General features: G+C 38.8%; 2 protein-coding genes and 1 long non-coding RNA gene across 5 annotated transcripts in view; 2 read left to right on the top strand and 1 right to left on the bottom strand.

The window, feature by feature from the left end:
* Positions 1-1142: 1142 nt before the first annotated feature.
* On the top strand, positions 1143-2985 carry LOC138019370 (uncharacterized). Its single transcript, XR_011126145.1, has 2 exons — positions 1143-1974; positions 2219-2985. It is a non-coding gene; the product is annotated as an uncharacterized lncRNA (long non-coding RNA).
* Positions 2986-7333: 4348 nt separating this feature from the next.
* Positions 7334-13968, top strand: LOC138020254 (uncharacterized). Its single transcript, XM_068867261.1, has 4 exons — positions 7334-7511; positions 8582-9695; positions 10080-10086; positions 11424-13968. Exons 1-4 carry the CDS (start codon positions 7504-7506, stop codon positions 12368-12370), a joined length of 2076 nt encoding a protein of 691 aa, XP_068723362.1. The 5' UTR covers positions 7334-7503; the 3' UTR covers positions 12371-13968.
* Positions 13969-17074: 3106 nt separating this feature from the next.
* LOC138019220 (guanylate-binding protein 2-like) overlaps positions 17075-17722 on the bottom strand; it is a 23260-nt gene continuing 22612 nt past the window's right edge. For all 3 annotated transcript variants that reach the window (XM_068865938.1, XM_068865940.1, XM_068865939.1), the window contains one exon: positions 17075-17722. This exon is cut by the window's right edge and continues 160 nt beyond it. In XM_068865938.1, coding sequence (XP_068722039.1) covers positions 17577-17722 — 146 coding nt within the window. In that variant the 3' untranslated portion in view covers positions 17075-17576.

The raw sequence follows: 17722 nt of genomic DNA, 5'->3' as shown, positions 1-17722 counted from the left end.
GTGCAGTCTTTCTCAACCGGCCGGATTGCGAAAGATGTGAGAGGGAAATAGAAGCAATTTAAAACATTGAAGCACGTTCTCAGGGTTAACACAAAATTTGGATATTCCTTCGACTCTTTCCTAATTACTAGACGATTTGCGAAGGGTTAAATCAGGCAAAGTAAGCAAATACATAGACATTTCATGGACCTTTTCCGCATTGTATGAAATGGCAAAAGGCTCATGTTCACCCGAGAGACAGTGCGCGCTTGTGTTGTTGTTTTGAAGTATTTTCAGCGTTTTGGTTGGGTGCTTGCCGGAGATTTTAGGATTTTGCGTTTGAACGCGGCCCCAATAGAGCCGTTTATACAAGAGAAAATAGGCCGCGGCTTTCTCTGGCCGCGGCGTACATAATACGCGAAAGGAACTATTTATACGAGTATAAACTCCCAGGCCAGGATAAGCCACGGCTTGAGATAGCCGTGAACGTAGATTTTGTACCATTTATACGGGGTGTTTGCGTCTTATGAAAGCCGCGGCTAGCTTTCTCTCGTATAAACGGCCCTATTGGCCTTACGGAAATTAAGCAGGGAACTGGGGCGAGTTTCAAGTTTTAACTAATCGATAAACTGACACTACCACATGAAAGATCATGTTGAGATTGGTCATTTGGCCAAGTATGGTGCTTTTAGGGTGAACAGAGACCAAGTTATGGACCTTGAAACATGGTTCAAAATCCATACAAACGTCTCTAATTTTGACAAAGCGTCCCCCAAAAACATATAAACTCTTTTTTTTATCAGTTTAGTGACAAGTGTAAAATCCCGTCATGTACCTACAATTTGAAAGAAGCTGCGATCAAAATCGCTATGTTTGCCCATTTTAAAGAGTATCACGGAAATCATAAAAATTTTAAGAGTTTATATGGTTTTGGGGGACGCTGTATCAAAATTAGAGACGCCTGTATGGATTTTGAACCTTGTTTCAAGGTCCGTAACTTGGTCTCTGTTCTCCCTAAAAGCACCATACTTGGCCATATGACCAATCTCAACATGATCTTTCATGTGGTAGTGTCAGTTTATCGATTAGTTAAAACTTGAAACTCGCCCCAGTTCCCTGCTGAACATCGGACAAATAAAAATATCACGTGACGAAATCCTGCGCGTGACGAATGATACAGCAGGAAAAAATGAGGCTTGTTCGCCCGAGTATGCAAAGTTGCTCTCTTTTAGTATTCTTGTTTGTTTCCGTCGTGTCTTTTTGTGCCTTTGGATCGCAATTTGATAGGAAATCCCGGAGATCAGAAAAATGTTTGGTGTATACACCTTCTTTTCCATCGGCTGGTGGTCCGGGTTGTCGTCCAAAGTGTGTCGCACGCAAAAGTGATGCCACGAGTAGCTACGGAGCTGCTTTTTACCAGAAATACAGTTCTTGGCCGCCTGAACTTACGGAAAATATGAAACTTGCAGCATCGATTTTGAAAAGGTTCGGCCAACCACAACGTTCGAACACGGAGTTAGGAGATCTGCATGTGACCTTCGACTATTACTGTTGCTACACAGTAGAAGAGGCCGTAAAAATCGGGAAGTTTCTGGATAATTATCCTTGGACACCTCACGAAATATGGTTTGATAAGATAGAATGTGTAATTTATGGCTATGGCGACGCGGTTGCACTTGTGCTCATGGCTGACAAGAAATCACAACGGGAATTGTCTCAGTGGGTTCTGCAAAATGAGCGAGATCTTGAAGAAACTGCTGGTGTAAAGAAACATATCCCGCACACACAACTGGAAGACTTCCACATGACACTTGCATTAGTGAATCAAAGTAGCTTTCCAGTTCAGTCCGCAGTCGAAGAGATAAATAGAGTTATTCCCCAAGGGAAATGGCACGCCACTCCGCTCGTTGTCAGCCGACCGGTTTGCGAAGGATGTGAGAGGGAAATAGAAGCAAGAAAAAACAATGAAGCACGTTCTCATGATTAACACAAAAGGTGAAAATCTTTTCTCTAATAACCGACCGATTTGCGTGGGTTTAATAAAGCAAAGGAAGCAAGAACATAGAATATGTAGACCTTGTTGTGTGAATAAATCATTTGTAGTTTCCTGGCGTGACTAAAAACATCATGTGACGAAATGTGCGTGACCATTGATTCAGCAATAAATGCTGCTTGTACGCCCGAGTCCTTTTAGTTTATTATTATTGCTTATTTTTGTTGTGTCGTTTTGTGCCTTTAGATGGCAGCTGGTTTGATGGATAATCCCAGAAAATAAGGAAATTGTCAGGTGTGCAGTCAACTGAGCTTTTCTATCGGCTGGTAATGCTCCACAGAAAGATAAAAGACATAGAAGTCACGCGTAATAGTAGTGGTAGTGGTAGTGGTAGTGGTAGTAGTAGACTTTATTTGATGAGCAGGTTAAAAAAAAATGCTAAAAAAGTCCTGATGTGGACCTGCTATCTAAGTTACATCTTAAATTAAATGACTAATAGCAAGTTGCTGTACTTACATAAATAAATAAAATAATAAAATGTGTATTTATGAGTATAAAATTGAATCAACAAAAGAGAATGAAAACAATCACTAAGAATGTACAAATTAAGATTAAGTAGAGATCAGGTTAATATTTAAAAAGTAATTAAATTCCCTATTTGTGTTAGACACTATTAGGGAACCCTTCACAAAGGATAATATCATTAGATAGCCTTTCAAGTTCTTCATTTTTTTCTTAAAGGTGTACAAATCATGACAAGACTTTATGTGCTCCGGGAGGATATTTCAAATAAGTGCAGCTCAGTGTCTGAGAAAACACTTCCCAAGTTCAGTATGTGGTCTGTTAATTCAGACTCTTTCTTAAATTATAGACTGTATACTAGCTTTAACATAAAGGTTGTTTTAGATTGCTATTGTTTAAAGCATAAAATGTTTTATGTCTCTGTAAATAAAAATAGATGGTTTTCAATCACGTGACGGTCATGTTGGTACATAAAACAATAGCAAATTGTGGCTCATGTTGTGCATTAACCATTTATAGAATAGTGGTGTCCAATGCCTCTGCTTTGCAAAATGATCGTGGGTTGTACCTCTGTGAAGTTTGAGTATTATATTTGTAGCCCTCAAGTGGATGCATTCAATATCTTGTAATAAGGATAGGGGAACAAAATTATGATGCCATAGAGAACACTTAAATTTTTAGTGCTGTCTGGTTGAAAAAAAAGGCCTTTTTACGAAAGCCTATAAGTACACTTTCAACGTCTCAAAGTCTTAAGAGTTTGTGTTGATGTGTCTGTTTACCGGTTCATGAGCGAAAAGAACGCGCTTTTATAGCAAAGCGAATTCCAATTATTTTCGTTAATTTCCAGCGGCCATTTTCGAGTACCATATTGGAACATCAAGATGGCTCCCTCCATACATGCATAGCTCTTAATAGTTGCGTGAGAAGTTTAGGCCAATTAATGAAAAATGGTTTACTACACACCACACAGACCTGAGACTTTGAGAAGTTTATGCAGTTGCCTTTCATAACGTTTCGTTTTCTTGGTTTAGAATTAATTTAGAATTAATTTAGAATTAATTGTTTTGTTGCGTACGTGACAGTGAAAACGACGTATAATGCTAATTTAACATCTTTGGTTTTTTTTTTTTTGACACTGTGGGGATCCCAAATTTACGTTCCAGATTATCGAATTTGTTGTCAAACTTACGCGAACTGCTCTAATATCGAACACATGGCTTTAAAGATCAAAGGTCGCAATTCACGTAAGATCGGTACTTTTACAAATGAAAATTTTGCAATTATTCTACTCTATAGTTAACAATAAAATTTCGCAGCAAAGACACTCAATGTATAATACAGAATGAATAATTCGCTGTTATTCAAATGTCATTAACGGCGAAGTAGTCAATCACAATAATATTCTAGCGAAGATATTTCGCAGTTAATGAAATTTTCTTAACGGCGAAGTAGCCAATCACATCAATACAATAGAGGGGATATTTCGCAGTTATCGAAATTTCGTTAACGGCGAAGTAGCCAATCACAATAACAGAATTGAGAGAATATTTCGCAGTTATTTAAATTTCATTAACCGGGAAGCAGCCATTAACGATAATAGAATAAAGGGAATATTTCGCAGTTATTGCAATTTTATTAACTGCGAAGTAAACAATCAACATATAAGAGTAGAGAACTTTTATTAATTAACTGTAGATAAATATAACTGCAAAATTTTCATTTATATATATACCCACGTAAGATCTACAAGAAACTTGATAATCTGAAACGTACAATGGAAAATGGTTCTTTTGTCAAAATTCTAAGCACATCGCCGTGCTAAGAAACGCAATCGAACTTTACATTAGGTAAGCAATCGTTTGTAGTTTTCTCGCGTAACCCTGAAGAACTTGTGAAAACTTCACTTGACGACGTGTGCTGAGATTGCGTGACCACCGATTAAGAATGTGGCAAAAACGTCTGAGTTTTTTGTAAGATGTTTAGCTGTTTTTATCATACAATGCTTTGCTTTCAGATGACTGTTAAATATAATAAAATATAATATAATATATGATGTACAGTTCTGTTCACTTTTTATCTGTGATCATGACCTCTCATAATACCCTTCGTCCACTTTGCACTTCCGTGCAAAACTTGAAAGAAAACCTGATCACATGCATGTTAGCTTTTCCATCGGCAGGTTTCCCGAAGTGTGTAGCGGAAGCTTCATTTTTCAAGAAATACCAATGTATTTGTGTTACGGAATCAGGAGCAAGCAGGGTAAGGCTGGCTCAGGTTGCTGAGTATTAACAGATCTACAATCACAGTCACGAGTCGTTGGAACACCCACCCTCTTTCCCTCGTGCAATGTTGGATAGCGCAATGCACCCAAACTAACTGTTCAGTGCGTTTTAGTTTCTAAACAACATTGAAAAGGTGGGAGAGGGAGGGATGCTCGATTAATTCCATCAGTGTACCAACAATTTGTCACTGATTGTAGATACGCAATGCGTACATGTGTGGACTTTGCTGCTTCCCCAAAACCTAACCACACTTGCATTGCATCCCGTCAGCCTTTCCCTTACACTCCTCCTACTTTGTGCATTGTACTCTTCACCTATCCATCAAAATGTTTTTTTTTTTAGATTGTGAACCCCTCTAACTCTAATATTGACCAGTTTGTTTCCAGGGAAATCTGCCAAGAACTCCGATCAACATAGCTTCATTACAAAATTCACAAAATTTAAATGGTTTAAATATACATTTCTGATTGTGAACCCAGTATTTTAAAATAGAATTGTCTTAAAGTTACCCTGAATCGGATAAAAATAATTCCGAGGCAAAAAGTATAAACTAAGCCACCTCATCCCCAAAGCTGCACTGCTCAAGAATGGCTAACGACCCATAGACATGACCAGGAGCTGCAATGTTATTACAAGTGGCTTCCCCTTCACATTTTATCTTTTGTTGAATAAGTCGGTCAGTGGGTTATGCTAAAACAACTAGGCTGCTCGCGCTCAGTTAATTTCTATTTTCTTTGATAGTTGGCTTTGGGGTTTTACACCTCCCCATCAGCTGATGCAAACACTTCGAGTGCCCTTAAGGACAAAATATCGAATGTACTTATAGGACTTCTATCAATGTTATGTTGCATATACGAATGTTATGTGCAATAAATCTGTAAGCAAAGATGTCCGATATAAATAAAAGACGCCCAATACAACTAAAGGATGTTTGGTATAACTAAAAGATGTTCGATATAACCAAAAGATGATCGACATAAAAGATGAGGAAGCGGAAACATCTTGTTAGTGTCATTACGTACCCAGGCCCCTCGAAAATGCAAGGGCTTTGCGCTGAATACAAAAGGGCGTCTGCTGAATCTACATGTACGATTTCGCTTCCACACCCAGAAAGGATTTTCATGAAATTAACTGCAATAATTACCACCGCAACAACGAAATGCCACAGCCAATTGGTTCAATTCTTTGGAGTTCTTTGCGCGAAGCGGTTGAGCACCGGGCTGCCATCACTCGGGGTCTTTTCAAACTGAGGAGAAAGTGCTGCCTTTGTTAGATATACCGGATCCGGAATATAACAATTCACGTCCATAAAACAAAATAACAAAGCGAACATAATAATTCCTTATCAACAAGGCATAATCAGAATAACAATGCTTCTTTTGCCATCCACCATTTTGGTCCGGTATATGGAAGTCTACCCGTTTGTGATGACATCTGCAGTATGCAGTTGCTTTGATGAGTATGAAAGCATCATTTTGATCAGACAAGGCGCTAGAACTAAAATATTACCAGTGCCAATCACGCTAGCTTTATCCCACACGCGGATTAAGCTGGCGTCAACACTTTGCTCCAGAGTCTAATCCGACATGGCCTCCGGTAGCACTTTCAGCACTTTAAACGAAATTAAAACAGCCAGGACTCTTATACGTAGATGACCGAAATCCTCTGTCCTCGTGTTGCCATAGGCGCGTTTCAGTTTGTCCTGGAATATTCTTCTGAGCCAGGCACGATGAACTTAGTATTTCCATGCCGAGAGGATATTAAAATCATGCATGTTAAAATGCAAATGATGGTAATGAAAATATGTGAACTTGTGCATTTTAACTTCGCTAGAAATAATTTCACCTGAAGGTCGTGCCTATTTTCATATTTAATTCCGTGGGAACATTGCCACGTTCGAAGCTGTCTAAAAAAATCAATTTCCTTTATTTTGGTGTTCTAAGGGACACAAATTTGATAACGATGCTTAATTAAACATTTCTGAAAAAAACATGAAAAATACATATATTTGTACATCATCGAATAGACCAGGATCATGGCTCGGCAATTCTTTTAAAACCTAAAAGTCCAAGAGTAAATTTTTGAAAACGGCCAAATGATTTCCCGTCAGTGAAAATTCAGTTTTCGTCGCTTCTCCTTTAGCAATTGAGTGGATCTGATCTTTTTTTCTTGGAGACGGAAACAAGTTGTTTGGCCCGTTGAGACATTTATACCTTCTCTGCGTCAGAAGAAACCACAATATCTTAACCAACAAATCAGGAGTTAATATGAAGTGCTTTTGCTACGGTCCTCTTCAGCATTTTCTTGTGTGGGTCAACCATCCAAAAGACAACAACAATAATAGAGCAAAAACAAAAACAAAAATCGGCCAAACATAAAGCTAGTATACTGATGCCTATCTACGTGGGTTTTAAGAGAAAGAAAGATAAAGTGTTCTTTTCCGGAAACCAAGATATGATTCGCCTCCAATACGCGCATGGCAATGAGATGTTTGTGGAATAAATGGAGAGACAAGGGTTAAAAAATACAGTAACCAGCGATATTGTCACCAAAACCATTAAATGTGAATTTGAAGTGACCGTAGGCTAATGTTGTCAGGCGTCTTATTGCAAAATGACGGAGATAATCTGAAGGAAGATTTGGAATTCATTTAAGGATCGGAAAAGGACAGGGAAGCTGAAGAGCAGAAACCAACCGACCAACATCTTTTTGCGTTTCCAATCACAAATGAACAAGTAAGTTTTTTTTTTTTTTTAAATGCTTGCTTATTTCTTAGTATTATTTTTTTCTAGTTCCCATTTAAAGAATACACTAAAGCCACCTCCATCCTTAAGGAAAGAACCAACCAATCTGAATCCCAACCTGATTCTTAAGTGTCTCTGAAAAATAATTTGATTTGCCCAATAATTTTAGGTAAGGTAAGGGTAAAGTCTGCTACGAGACTAGAAGGCCCATCAGGCACCAATAATTTTAGTGCTGTAGAAAAAACTGGATAAAACTATATTCTTCTTGATTCGGTCGAAAGCGAGATAAAACGCTCTGTTGAGGAAATATCATTTTCAGTAACGCGTTGTTCATTCGTTCGCCAGAAAAATACAACCGTTCGATCATAAAAGAGTGGTTTGTTTTGGCTCTTCCTTTAAAAAAAGCTCACCCTATATTTACAAGCGTCCATAAACTTTCGATAAATTTTGTTACTTGGAATTCAATTAATCTTTCTGTATCTAAAATTTCATTTACAGTGCGTGGGGGTTTTCTCGCCCAACTTGACAATCAGCTTTTAAAATTCCAGCCATGTTTACTTACACTAATTGTATACTCTTATTATTTGAAAATCTTTGAAAGGAAATTTCTAAGATTGCCTCTCTTCGACCCTCCAGTTGCCCAAAAGCGTGAAAAGGAACTATTGCATAAAAAAAATGGCATTGAAAGGAAAAAAAAGAGAACGAAACTGACAAGCCGTGAAATTTTTTTCCTTGTCTCACGCATATTTTTTTGAATTTTGTTAAACGCAACCACCAATATGGATAAGTATTGAAGCAAAGACGTCCTTCTTCTAAAATTTAATCGCGGAAATCTGTCGTATTTTATCACGTTTTGTTATAGGTGACAGTATAAAACCGAATACAAATAAAAAAGAACAGCTGCTTTTGAGAAAAATAAGACAACACTCCCTCTCGCCGTGGGTAGAGTTTTAGGGTCTTGAGTTAGCTGTGTCTAAGATGTAGTTTCCATTTGAAAAGTGCAACCTATCGATATGCTTTGAATTTTTAAAAACAAATGCATTCATTTTTAATATTTACAGTCTCACTAACAATATGCCAGGATCAGGAAACTCACCTCTCTCGAGGGCGGAGTCCATGGCCTTCACTATCGCGTATTGCGTTGTGGCTTTTATCATTATCCTGGGAAATTCCTTGACGATCGCTGCGTTTACAAAAACGAAGCTTCTCCGCAAACCAACCCACTATTTCCTTATTTCGTTGGCTGTGGCAGATTTGATCGTGGGATCTCTAGCAATGCCACTTTACATCAGTCATTTCGTTGATCCTGTCTTTTGGAATAAAAGTCAATTGATTCAAACTCTTTACTACACCATCGATATCGTATCAGGCATGGCATCTGTTTTTACCCTGGCAGTCGTATCCGTTGAAAGACTGTACGCATTTGGCTGGCCTTGGAGATATCGAAACGCTTCATCCCTACGATGCTACATACTTGGCGTGGCGTTTTCGTGGCTCTCAGCTGCTGCAATATCTTGTCTGTATTTAGGGCTTCGCTTCAAACTCCTCTCCAGAGTTGTGCACACAATTACAGTGGTCGCCCTGTCAGTTTCCCTGGGCGTCGCCTTCACCTCATACTCTGCCCTATGGCTAAGAATCAGGTTTCGCAAAAGACGACACCGAGGTCTGGAATGGCATAAGAGATTGTCTTTAACACTGTTTGCAATCACAGGAATCTTTATCTTCACCTGGGCCCCCTTCGAAGTCATCATCGTTATCTCCCACGTCTGCAAGGCGTGCAATCATCTCCCGCCTAGAGTTGTGTACGTAATAAAATTACTTCAATACAGTAATTCTTTTATGAATACATTAGTGTACTCAATGAGAATGCAAGAATTCCGTCGGGAAATAGTTCACTTTCTTCGGCGTGGTTCATTGAGTCCTAAAACCAACATTCAAGTGCGAAATGTTGGGGTTACCGTGTCCAATCTCATAAACTCTTGGTCCGCCATAACTGTTAATGCTGTATTTACTGGCAGCCAGTTACCAGGTACAATTGAGACTAGAGGTCATGCGCGTTTGGCCAAAAGGAGATACGAATTGTTTTCAATGCACAGAAGAGCAAAGTATTCACCCAGTAAAGCGGAAGTCAAGGAAAATGCTTCAAGAGTTGATGAGCCAATGATAAACCCCAAGGCATAAACGCTGGCGGCTAATTTGGTATTTACTGACGAATACTCTTTTCAGAAAGTCATGCCGTGCCAGGCCTGCAAGCGGGTGGCATGTGCGAAATGGTGTCTCTGAGAGATGGACCACTACCAATGCGCATGCCTGCGTCGTGAGAGCCCCCTTTATTAACCTTGTACAAAGCTATAAATCTGTAACCTGTTTCTCTGGAAATCGAATTTACTAGACGTTGTGCTTTAACTACTAAAAGAACGACAGCACCATGTAATCGCTTTTTATTACAAAGCATCGTTCCCCGAAACATCTTAAAACAATTACGCAATATCTAATAGAATCCGTTAGGCTAACCTAACAGTTTGCTTTGACGTTACTACTGGTATATTTCATTCGTAGTTATGGGGTAAAAATAAATGTTATGATATTGACAACTACGAAACGTTATTAAGACAATTAAGAATGTTTTGTCTCAACTAAGACCGCAATTTAATGGCGAAGTACTTAAAGTATATAGGACTCTAAATGCGAATTAAATTGAATGTTTTGGTTTTTTCGGCTTGTTTGAACAGTTTTTGTTTTATTGTTAACCAACGGATGTTTACATGGCTGAACGCCTTGTTCAAACGTTTTCAGTTCATGAATTAATAGATTTGCGTTTGATGTAAGAGGTAATATACTTACTTGCAAAATTTTCAGAACGGAGTCAACAAGTTTTTTCTTTTATTTCGCGTAGGTTGTTGCCTTTGAAAAATCGACGGGCCTCTCAAACTGTTTATAGAAAAGTTAAAGGCTTGAAAGCGCCCAGTAAATGCAACACAATTTTAATATTTGCTGACGCTACCTCGCTCTTCAAGCCACACACAAACAGGAGACATATTTGCATAAAGAGGCCAGAGGTGCATATTCAGTTCACATGATGTTGAATTACTTCCGACCAATAAATATTGTGTTTCCTTTTAAGCAAATTCGTTTGCTCAGGAAGTTTTTCTAACAAATTGCTTCTTCAAACGTTCGTTTTAGGGCGTCGAATCCCTCAACAACAAGAAACGCCACATTTAGATGTTAATTTCGTCCAAAGGATCGAAAGAAGAAGGAAAAAATCATATTTGTTTTTCCTAAAAAATTCATGTTTGACAAGGTTCGCTATTATTCAACAATTGATTGAAATATGATGCATTCAGCACATCACTTCAATTATGCTTTAATATTAAACTCGCTTCTAAATTGCGCACTTAACGGTTGGGTTAGTATATTATTAACTGCGTGAAATACAATAATATTACGCTCTGCCAAGAAGTTCAAAAAACAATAAATAACCTAAATCTCAACCATGGCCGGAAATGAAGGAATAAGGAAAAGTTCTTGTGATTATTTTACTGTGGTTTTTTGCTCTGGCAGAAGGAAATGATAAAGCTAAAAACGCAACGCATTAATTTACAATGACATATGATTATGCAGGATGAAAGAGCACGACGTTTTATGCGGCTCAACTGTGGACTAATGACGATGTCTTCATAAAGTTTAGAAAGGGAAGGAATAAGGAATATTGTCACGGTCATCTGTTGATTTTCTGTGTATTGGTTGGTTGTTATCAGGAATGAAATGAGGATTATATCGCTTATCATATCCGTAACTCAACGTTGCTCGTGAGAGCTGTCAAGTGGAAAGATTTCCCAACTCGGGCATTATCGAGCAACAAATCCTAGTGAACCCCTGTTGGAGCTTTGGTTAAATTTTGAGCTATGGAGGCCTCTCCTGCTTTCTTGCTCGAAGAGAACATTACATCAGTGAAATGCTTTTATTTTACTGCGCCAATTTTCATGAGCGCTGCCACTCTGGCTGTGAACGTTATCGCCTGTGTTTTAAACGTTGTTTTTGCCTTATGTTCCTCTGTTGGCAACATTGTCATCGTCATTGCGTTGTGGAAGACGTTACCCCAGACACCGGAGAACATTTTGCTTGGTTGGTTCGCCTTCTGCGACTTCCTCTTAGGATTTTTTTCCGGACCATCGTTTGTGGCCTTCAAATCAGCAGAAATAACGAAGAATTTTACGGTTTATTGTACTGCCCGATTTGCTTACGAATTTTCTTCGCAAACTGCGCTAACTGCATCGTTTGCAGTGTTGACGTTTATGTCCATCGACAGATACCTCTCACTGCATCTTCATCTACGTTACAAGGAAGTTGTTACAAAGAAACTCATATTCGTTACAATTTTGATAGCGTTGGTTGTCTCACTCTTAATAACAGTCACAAGATTCTGGGTAAATAGCCGTGATTTTTTGTTCATCATCAAATCCATCAACTTTGCCTACCTCTGCATCATATCAGGAGTTTATTTAAAAATCCTCCTACTGATTCGACGTCATCAAAGTCAAATAACAAGACAGAAGGCAAACACTTCAACGCGAATGCGCTCTTTTGAAAGAAGGTTTTTCGCCGAGTTGGCTCGATATAAGAAGTACACGTGTACGGTTGCTTACATAATTCTTCTCATCGTGGCCTGTTACGTACCAGCCACCATTGTTAAATTTTGTAAGGAGTACGTCTGCACTAAACGACTTGAAAATGCCAAAATTCTGTACACGCTAGTCGTGACATTTATTTTTTTCACGACTGCCTTGCATCCTCTTGTGTTTATATGGCGTTCGAAGGAATTGAGAAAAGCAATCAGGAAAATATGGTAGAACTACCACGCGTAGAGCTCAGTGAAGTTTATAGTACAGTTTCCTTTTAATTTTTTTTCTTTTTAATGGGTGGGTCGTGTGTCATAAGTCGAGTGTCGTGGGTCGTGGGTCGTGGGTCGTGGATCGTGGGTCCCTAACCCTAACCCTAACCCTAACCCTAACCTTTTTTTTATCAACGACTGGAAATTCTCGAAACAGACAAGACCTAAGACCTAAGACCTAAGACAAATTTGTACCGAGCACCGAGGGAGCTAATATTTATCTTTTTTTTTATCTTCAAACAAACACAAACCACGACCCACCCACGCAATTTAGCCTCACCCCGTGCACCACTTTGATATTTGAGTGCATGACGATATGAACTATTTCGAAGCCAATAAAGTCACTGTATTGCGCTTCAGTTTAAAGTTATTTTATTCTATTCTCCTATTTTTTGATATTATTTATTTCTAAGTTATATAAACTGAAAAACAGAGGTTGCCATGATAATAATTTGCCTTTAATTCGTTTGGGTGTTCATGTATGTTGTCAATGGCCACAGAGAGTCAGTTCTTGTCTTTAAAACGCTGATTATTTTGTCAGTTTGTTTTGTATTAGTAATATAACTTCTGTAAGTCATGGGCTACCCGGTTAGCAGGGATGTAACGCATTAAAGTTATGGACTCCGAGTTTAAGCAACGACGAAAACTACAACAACACAAACGCCACCATCCAATAACTTTACCGCTTCAATAAACAAAAACATTGTATTAGAGATTTTAAGAAATGTGACGACGGCGACATCGACGAAAACGTCACCTTTAAATCCTAACCATTTCTCGATCATTCCATCTCGTTCGTGTCCTACAATGTGGGCGAAGTACTAGTATTCTAAAAACAAAATTGATACTAATGGTTTCAGACTGAAAGTAGAGAATGAAAGATTCTCTGTTGCATGCTCACGTCGCCCAAAACCTCACATTTGGTGATTTTAAGTCGCCCAGTTACGCAGAGGAATGCATGCGCATGCAGCACGATTATTCATGCTCTTTTAACCAGATATCATTGTTTTGTGGCGTTGTTGTTGCCGTTGCCGTTGCCGTCGCTCGCTTATTTCCCTTTTTGTATTTGGTCAGCTTTCAATAAATTGTTAGGGTTGGCTTGATTTAAATACTTTAAAATTGCAAAATTTTTGCAGTTGTTTTGGTAGTGTAGAGGTAAAGTGCATTTGCTCTTAATTCATTGATCTAATTTCGACGTCGTTCGATCCTTTTTTTCTATTTTTTTTCTGATTTTTTTCTAAGGTTTTTTCTACTTTCTTTTTAATTCTAAGTGACACTCGCTGCTAACCTAGTCCTAGATTAAGTAAATGGCATCGCTTGTTTACGAAAGGGAAAATAGCCCCGCCGTCGTCGTTTCTTAAGTTTCCCTGATAATCGTACTGCACCGTGCCAGCACGTGCGACACTCATTTTACCGCATTTCTTTGCCGCACCCTGCAAAACGTCAACGTCAAATAAGCAACTTTAAGATTTAAGGGCCTGGCCAAACAGGAAATTTTTGGCAAGCAAACAACATCAAACATCGTTTGGTGAACAAACATTTTACCATTTGGCCCCTTCGTTTGGAGCTGTTTGATCGTGTTTGGTCGTGTTTGCTAAAATTTGAAGGCCATCAAACAACTTAAACATTTCTTGATGGGCGAAGTTTTGTTCGTTTGGACAGCCGTGTGCAAACGTGCACATGCGTACCAGGTTTGCTCAGCCACTTGTATCTACGTCATTTCAATCTTGTTTCCAGAGCCCACATATCTTTTGGTCAGCGCCAAGAAACGGAGCTCTGGAATAATCAATTTCCGGAACTCCAACATTTCAGGAGTTCCGGTTTCACCGAAAAGTGAAACAAGGCGGTCATTAGAACCAAGGGTTTACAACAACAGCGACAAATCTTCGTGTTTGCAAGTTTAGTTTGAGATTTTTACACCATATTCGTAAATTGCAAGCTATTTTATATTGGGTAATTTACGCATGAGCAGTTTGATAAATCAATTAGCCAATCAACACACTTCTGAAAATTGATTATTCTAGAGCTCCGTGTCTTGGCGCTGACCAAAAGACACATGGGCTCTAGGGGAAGAGATTGCGTGTTTTTTTTTACTTATTTTTGAACAGTAGTTCTTTGCTTGTGGAGTTTGATCTGAGTTAGATCAAACATGTTTTAACCGTTTGGCCACTCACTTCAATATCAGCATGTTTAATTTAGTCTCCAAACAATGTTTGATGTTGTTTAAACGCCAAATGTTTCCCGTTTGGCCAGGTCCTAAGGACAACGTAACATACAATAGATCAATTTCGATGTATTACAATTCAGCCCAAAACAAAAGGCATTATCTCGAGGCTCTGGTTAATAAACTCCTACAAATCCTTATATTTTATTCCCCAGAGCCTCGAGATGATGTCTTTTGTTTAGGACTGAATCTTAATATATCGAAATTGGTCTATTGCAACTCTAAATCTAATTTCATGCTTAGTCGTTCCTCTGAGGCCTTTGCATCACTCCAATAGGCCATTTCAGAAACGTGATAGGACTGGGACGAGTTTGGTTGTTTTCCGTTTGTTTAAAAAACTAAGACATTCAAATGAAAGATCAACCAAGTTTGAGAGTCTTTACCAAGAATAGATGTATTTAGAGGAGGAAAATGGTGAAATAATATATCTTCAAATATCACCTAAAATAGAGAGTTTGTATGGAATGGGTAGACAGGCCACAAAATTATAAGGGTTTGTATGGGATTTTGCAACTTTTGCAAGTCTCCCATTTGGCCAATTTTCCGTAGAAAACTCTCAAACATGGCTGGATAGCTTTTCATTTGGTAAAATTTCAGTTGAAGGGTTTAGATTTTCAATCCAAGCAAGTATGAGAAACTCGTCCCAGTCCTCTCACGTTTCTGAAATGGCCTATACTGGGATGTTTCGCTTATATTGCAACAAGTGAAGGAGAAATCACGAAAGCCTGACCTAAAATGAAGTGACGTTTTTGTTGACGTTGCCAGTGCTTAATTATATTAGCTATGTTTTCTTTGCTCGCGTATTAATGGATGTTTTGTTTCGGCTATGTCAGCCGTGAGTTCAGTTGTAAGCCGACAAGGTAGAAAGGAGCACAGAAATTGATAAAAGGACAATAGAGAATAAAGAGCTTAAGCTTCACGCGTTTTTGAAACGCGGACGGCAACCAGAAGTGAGCTGTTTTCCGTTTTAGGTTGCCTTCGCACAACAACATTTATATTGCTAAGTATCTTTTCTCCATTAGAGATGATTAGTATAAAAATCTGGGTGACACCAATGTCCTGGCACGCGAAATCGTCTCATCCGTTTGCCGTACGCGTCCACGTCTCAAAAACGCGCGTGCTTAAGGTGGCTTACCACAGTTTTTCAAAGAAAAATATCAGTATTTCGAATCTGTGAAATTAAAGCATGCAACAGGATGTCTCTCGTCTGAGTGTTAGTCACTACAATTGATGTAAAATGTAATTTTACCCAACAAATAAATGCAAACCAGGGGATAATGCTAATTAGTATATACTAAAACAGTGGATAGCGTTGAACACGGGCGCTGATTGGCTCGTCAAACTCCGAATATCCTGTGCTATTTACCTCCGAGCAACTCGGGAAAAAATGGCGTCCGATTTGCATCCGTGACAAGTGAAGAAAACATCCAATTTAATTTTTTTGGGCTGTATATTATCTCACTGTCTTAGTATATACTAAAACAACTATTCACCTCAGTGTCGGTGACTAGCGTTGGATATTTACCTCGCTGCTTCGCGGTTCGGTAAATATCCACCGCTAGCCACCTCCACTTCGGTGAATAGTTGTTAAGTATAGTGACCGAGCTCCTGGAGGGGGAACTGGAAACTAGACACTTCAAAAGACTTTGTCTCGAAATCTAGCTGTACTACCAGGGTTAAAATTTGGGGAATTAGTAAACAATATGAAGACGAAACCCTCAATAGTTTTTTTTAAAAAGATCTATCAGATAGTTTTTCAGTTATCATCAAAATAGACGAAAATAGACGTTTTTGCCATTTGCGACACACCTGTCTGACAGATTCAACTGTTTATTTCTATACATGGTTATTAATTTTTTTCTCCCTAAGGAAACCCTGAACTTTTGAGGTGGGATCGTAAGGCTAGTTTTTGAGTAAAAGGCCTTTGAAATGTTTAGTTTCTAGTCCCCCTCCAGAAGCTTGGGCACTATAAATTAGATGCTTTGACTAACTCTTCAGAAGAGGCGTCCTGTTGCGTTAATTTCACAGTTTCAAAATCTTGATCTTTTTCATCGGGAAACTGTAGTAAGTCACTTTAAGCTCCTTCATTTAATGTTAGCATCGATAACTAGTGTGATTTTCATTACTGCGCATCCGTACTGCGCAGCCCGGCGTGCTGAACTCGACCCGGCAAGTTCAACGGTCAAAAGCTCACTAGTTTAAGAAAAATGCAATGTGTGTGTACGCCGCAGAATTAATATGTAGCAAGGGTGTTTTGTGCTTTCAGACTTTGAAACTCGCGTTTTGCATATATAATAAGCTGCATTCACAAGCTGAAAGTTTAAGCTAGTGAGCCTTTGACGTCACTTTTCCCTGGATTCAACCCTCTGAGGTCCAATTGGTCAGTTTTGAACGTGAGTACTGGCGGACCGTGAAACCCAAGACTCAAAGTAAACGACCTTTTGATTAAAATCAAAGCTCAAAATTTTGCCAGTCAGTCGTTGAGCAAACACACTTTCAAAATCTGAAGAAAAAAAGGAAGTGATCCTTTTTTTTTCTTTTATCACAGGAGCACTTTAAGTGAATACACTAGGCGAATCACGCGGGAAACAACATGTCAGTTTTTTGGGTAACTTCGTGTTACACGAAAATCAGTCACGGTGCGCAATGACTTTTGGACGAATGTGGGCGTTTAAATAACCCACCATTCTCGAACAAATATTTGACTGTTCAGCTTAAAGTCACAGTCGTCCTTAGTTATTACCAATAATGTAACAATGGTTGTGCACGGTTCAAAACAATGCATCTCGATAAGCATTTTCTACGGCAGCAAAAAATTAGAGGAAAGTAAAAGCTGATTGATCGTTTCATTCCTTGTTCGATTAATTCATTAATTGATTGATTGAAATCTTACGACGAATATACCATACTAATTTTAATTGATAATAAGTATTCATATTTTTCACATGAGAACACAACCGCGCTTTTTCTTGCGTCGCCTAGGGGGAGGCCTATTTGCAATCTGTTGAATCTGCCGTTGAAGATTAGTTATCTCGCCATTTCGTGCACTTAATGACCTCTCCATCCTCTGCACAGCTTGCTGCAGTG

Source organism: Montipora capricornis, chromosome 10 (genome assembly GCF_036669925.1).
Source record: "Montipora capricornis isolate CH-2021 chromosome 10, ASM3666992v2, whole genome shotgun sequence".
NCBI classification, from domain to species: Eukaryota; Metazoa; Cnidaria; class Anthozoa; order Scleractinia; family Acroporidae; genus Montipora; species Montipora capricornis.
The sequence above is the reverse complement of the archived record's forward strand: the minus strand, read 5'-3'. Positions and strand labels throughout refer to the sequence as shown.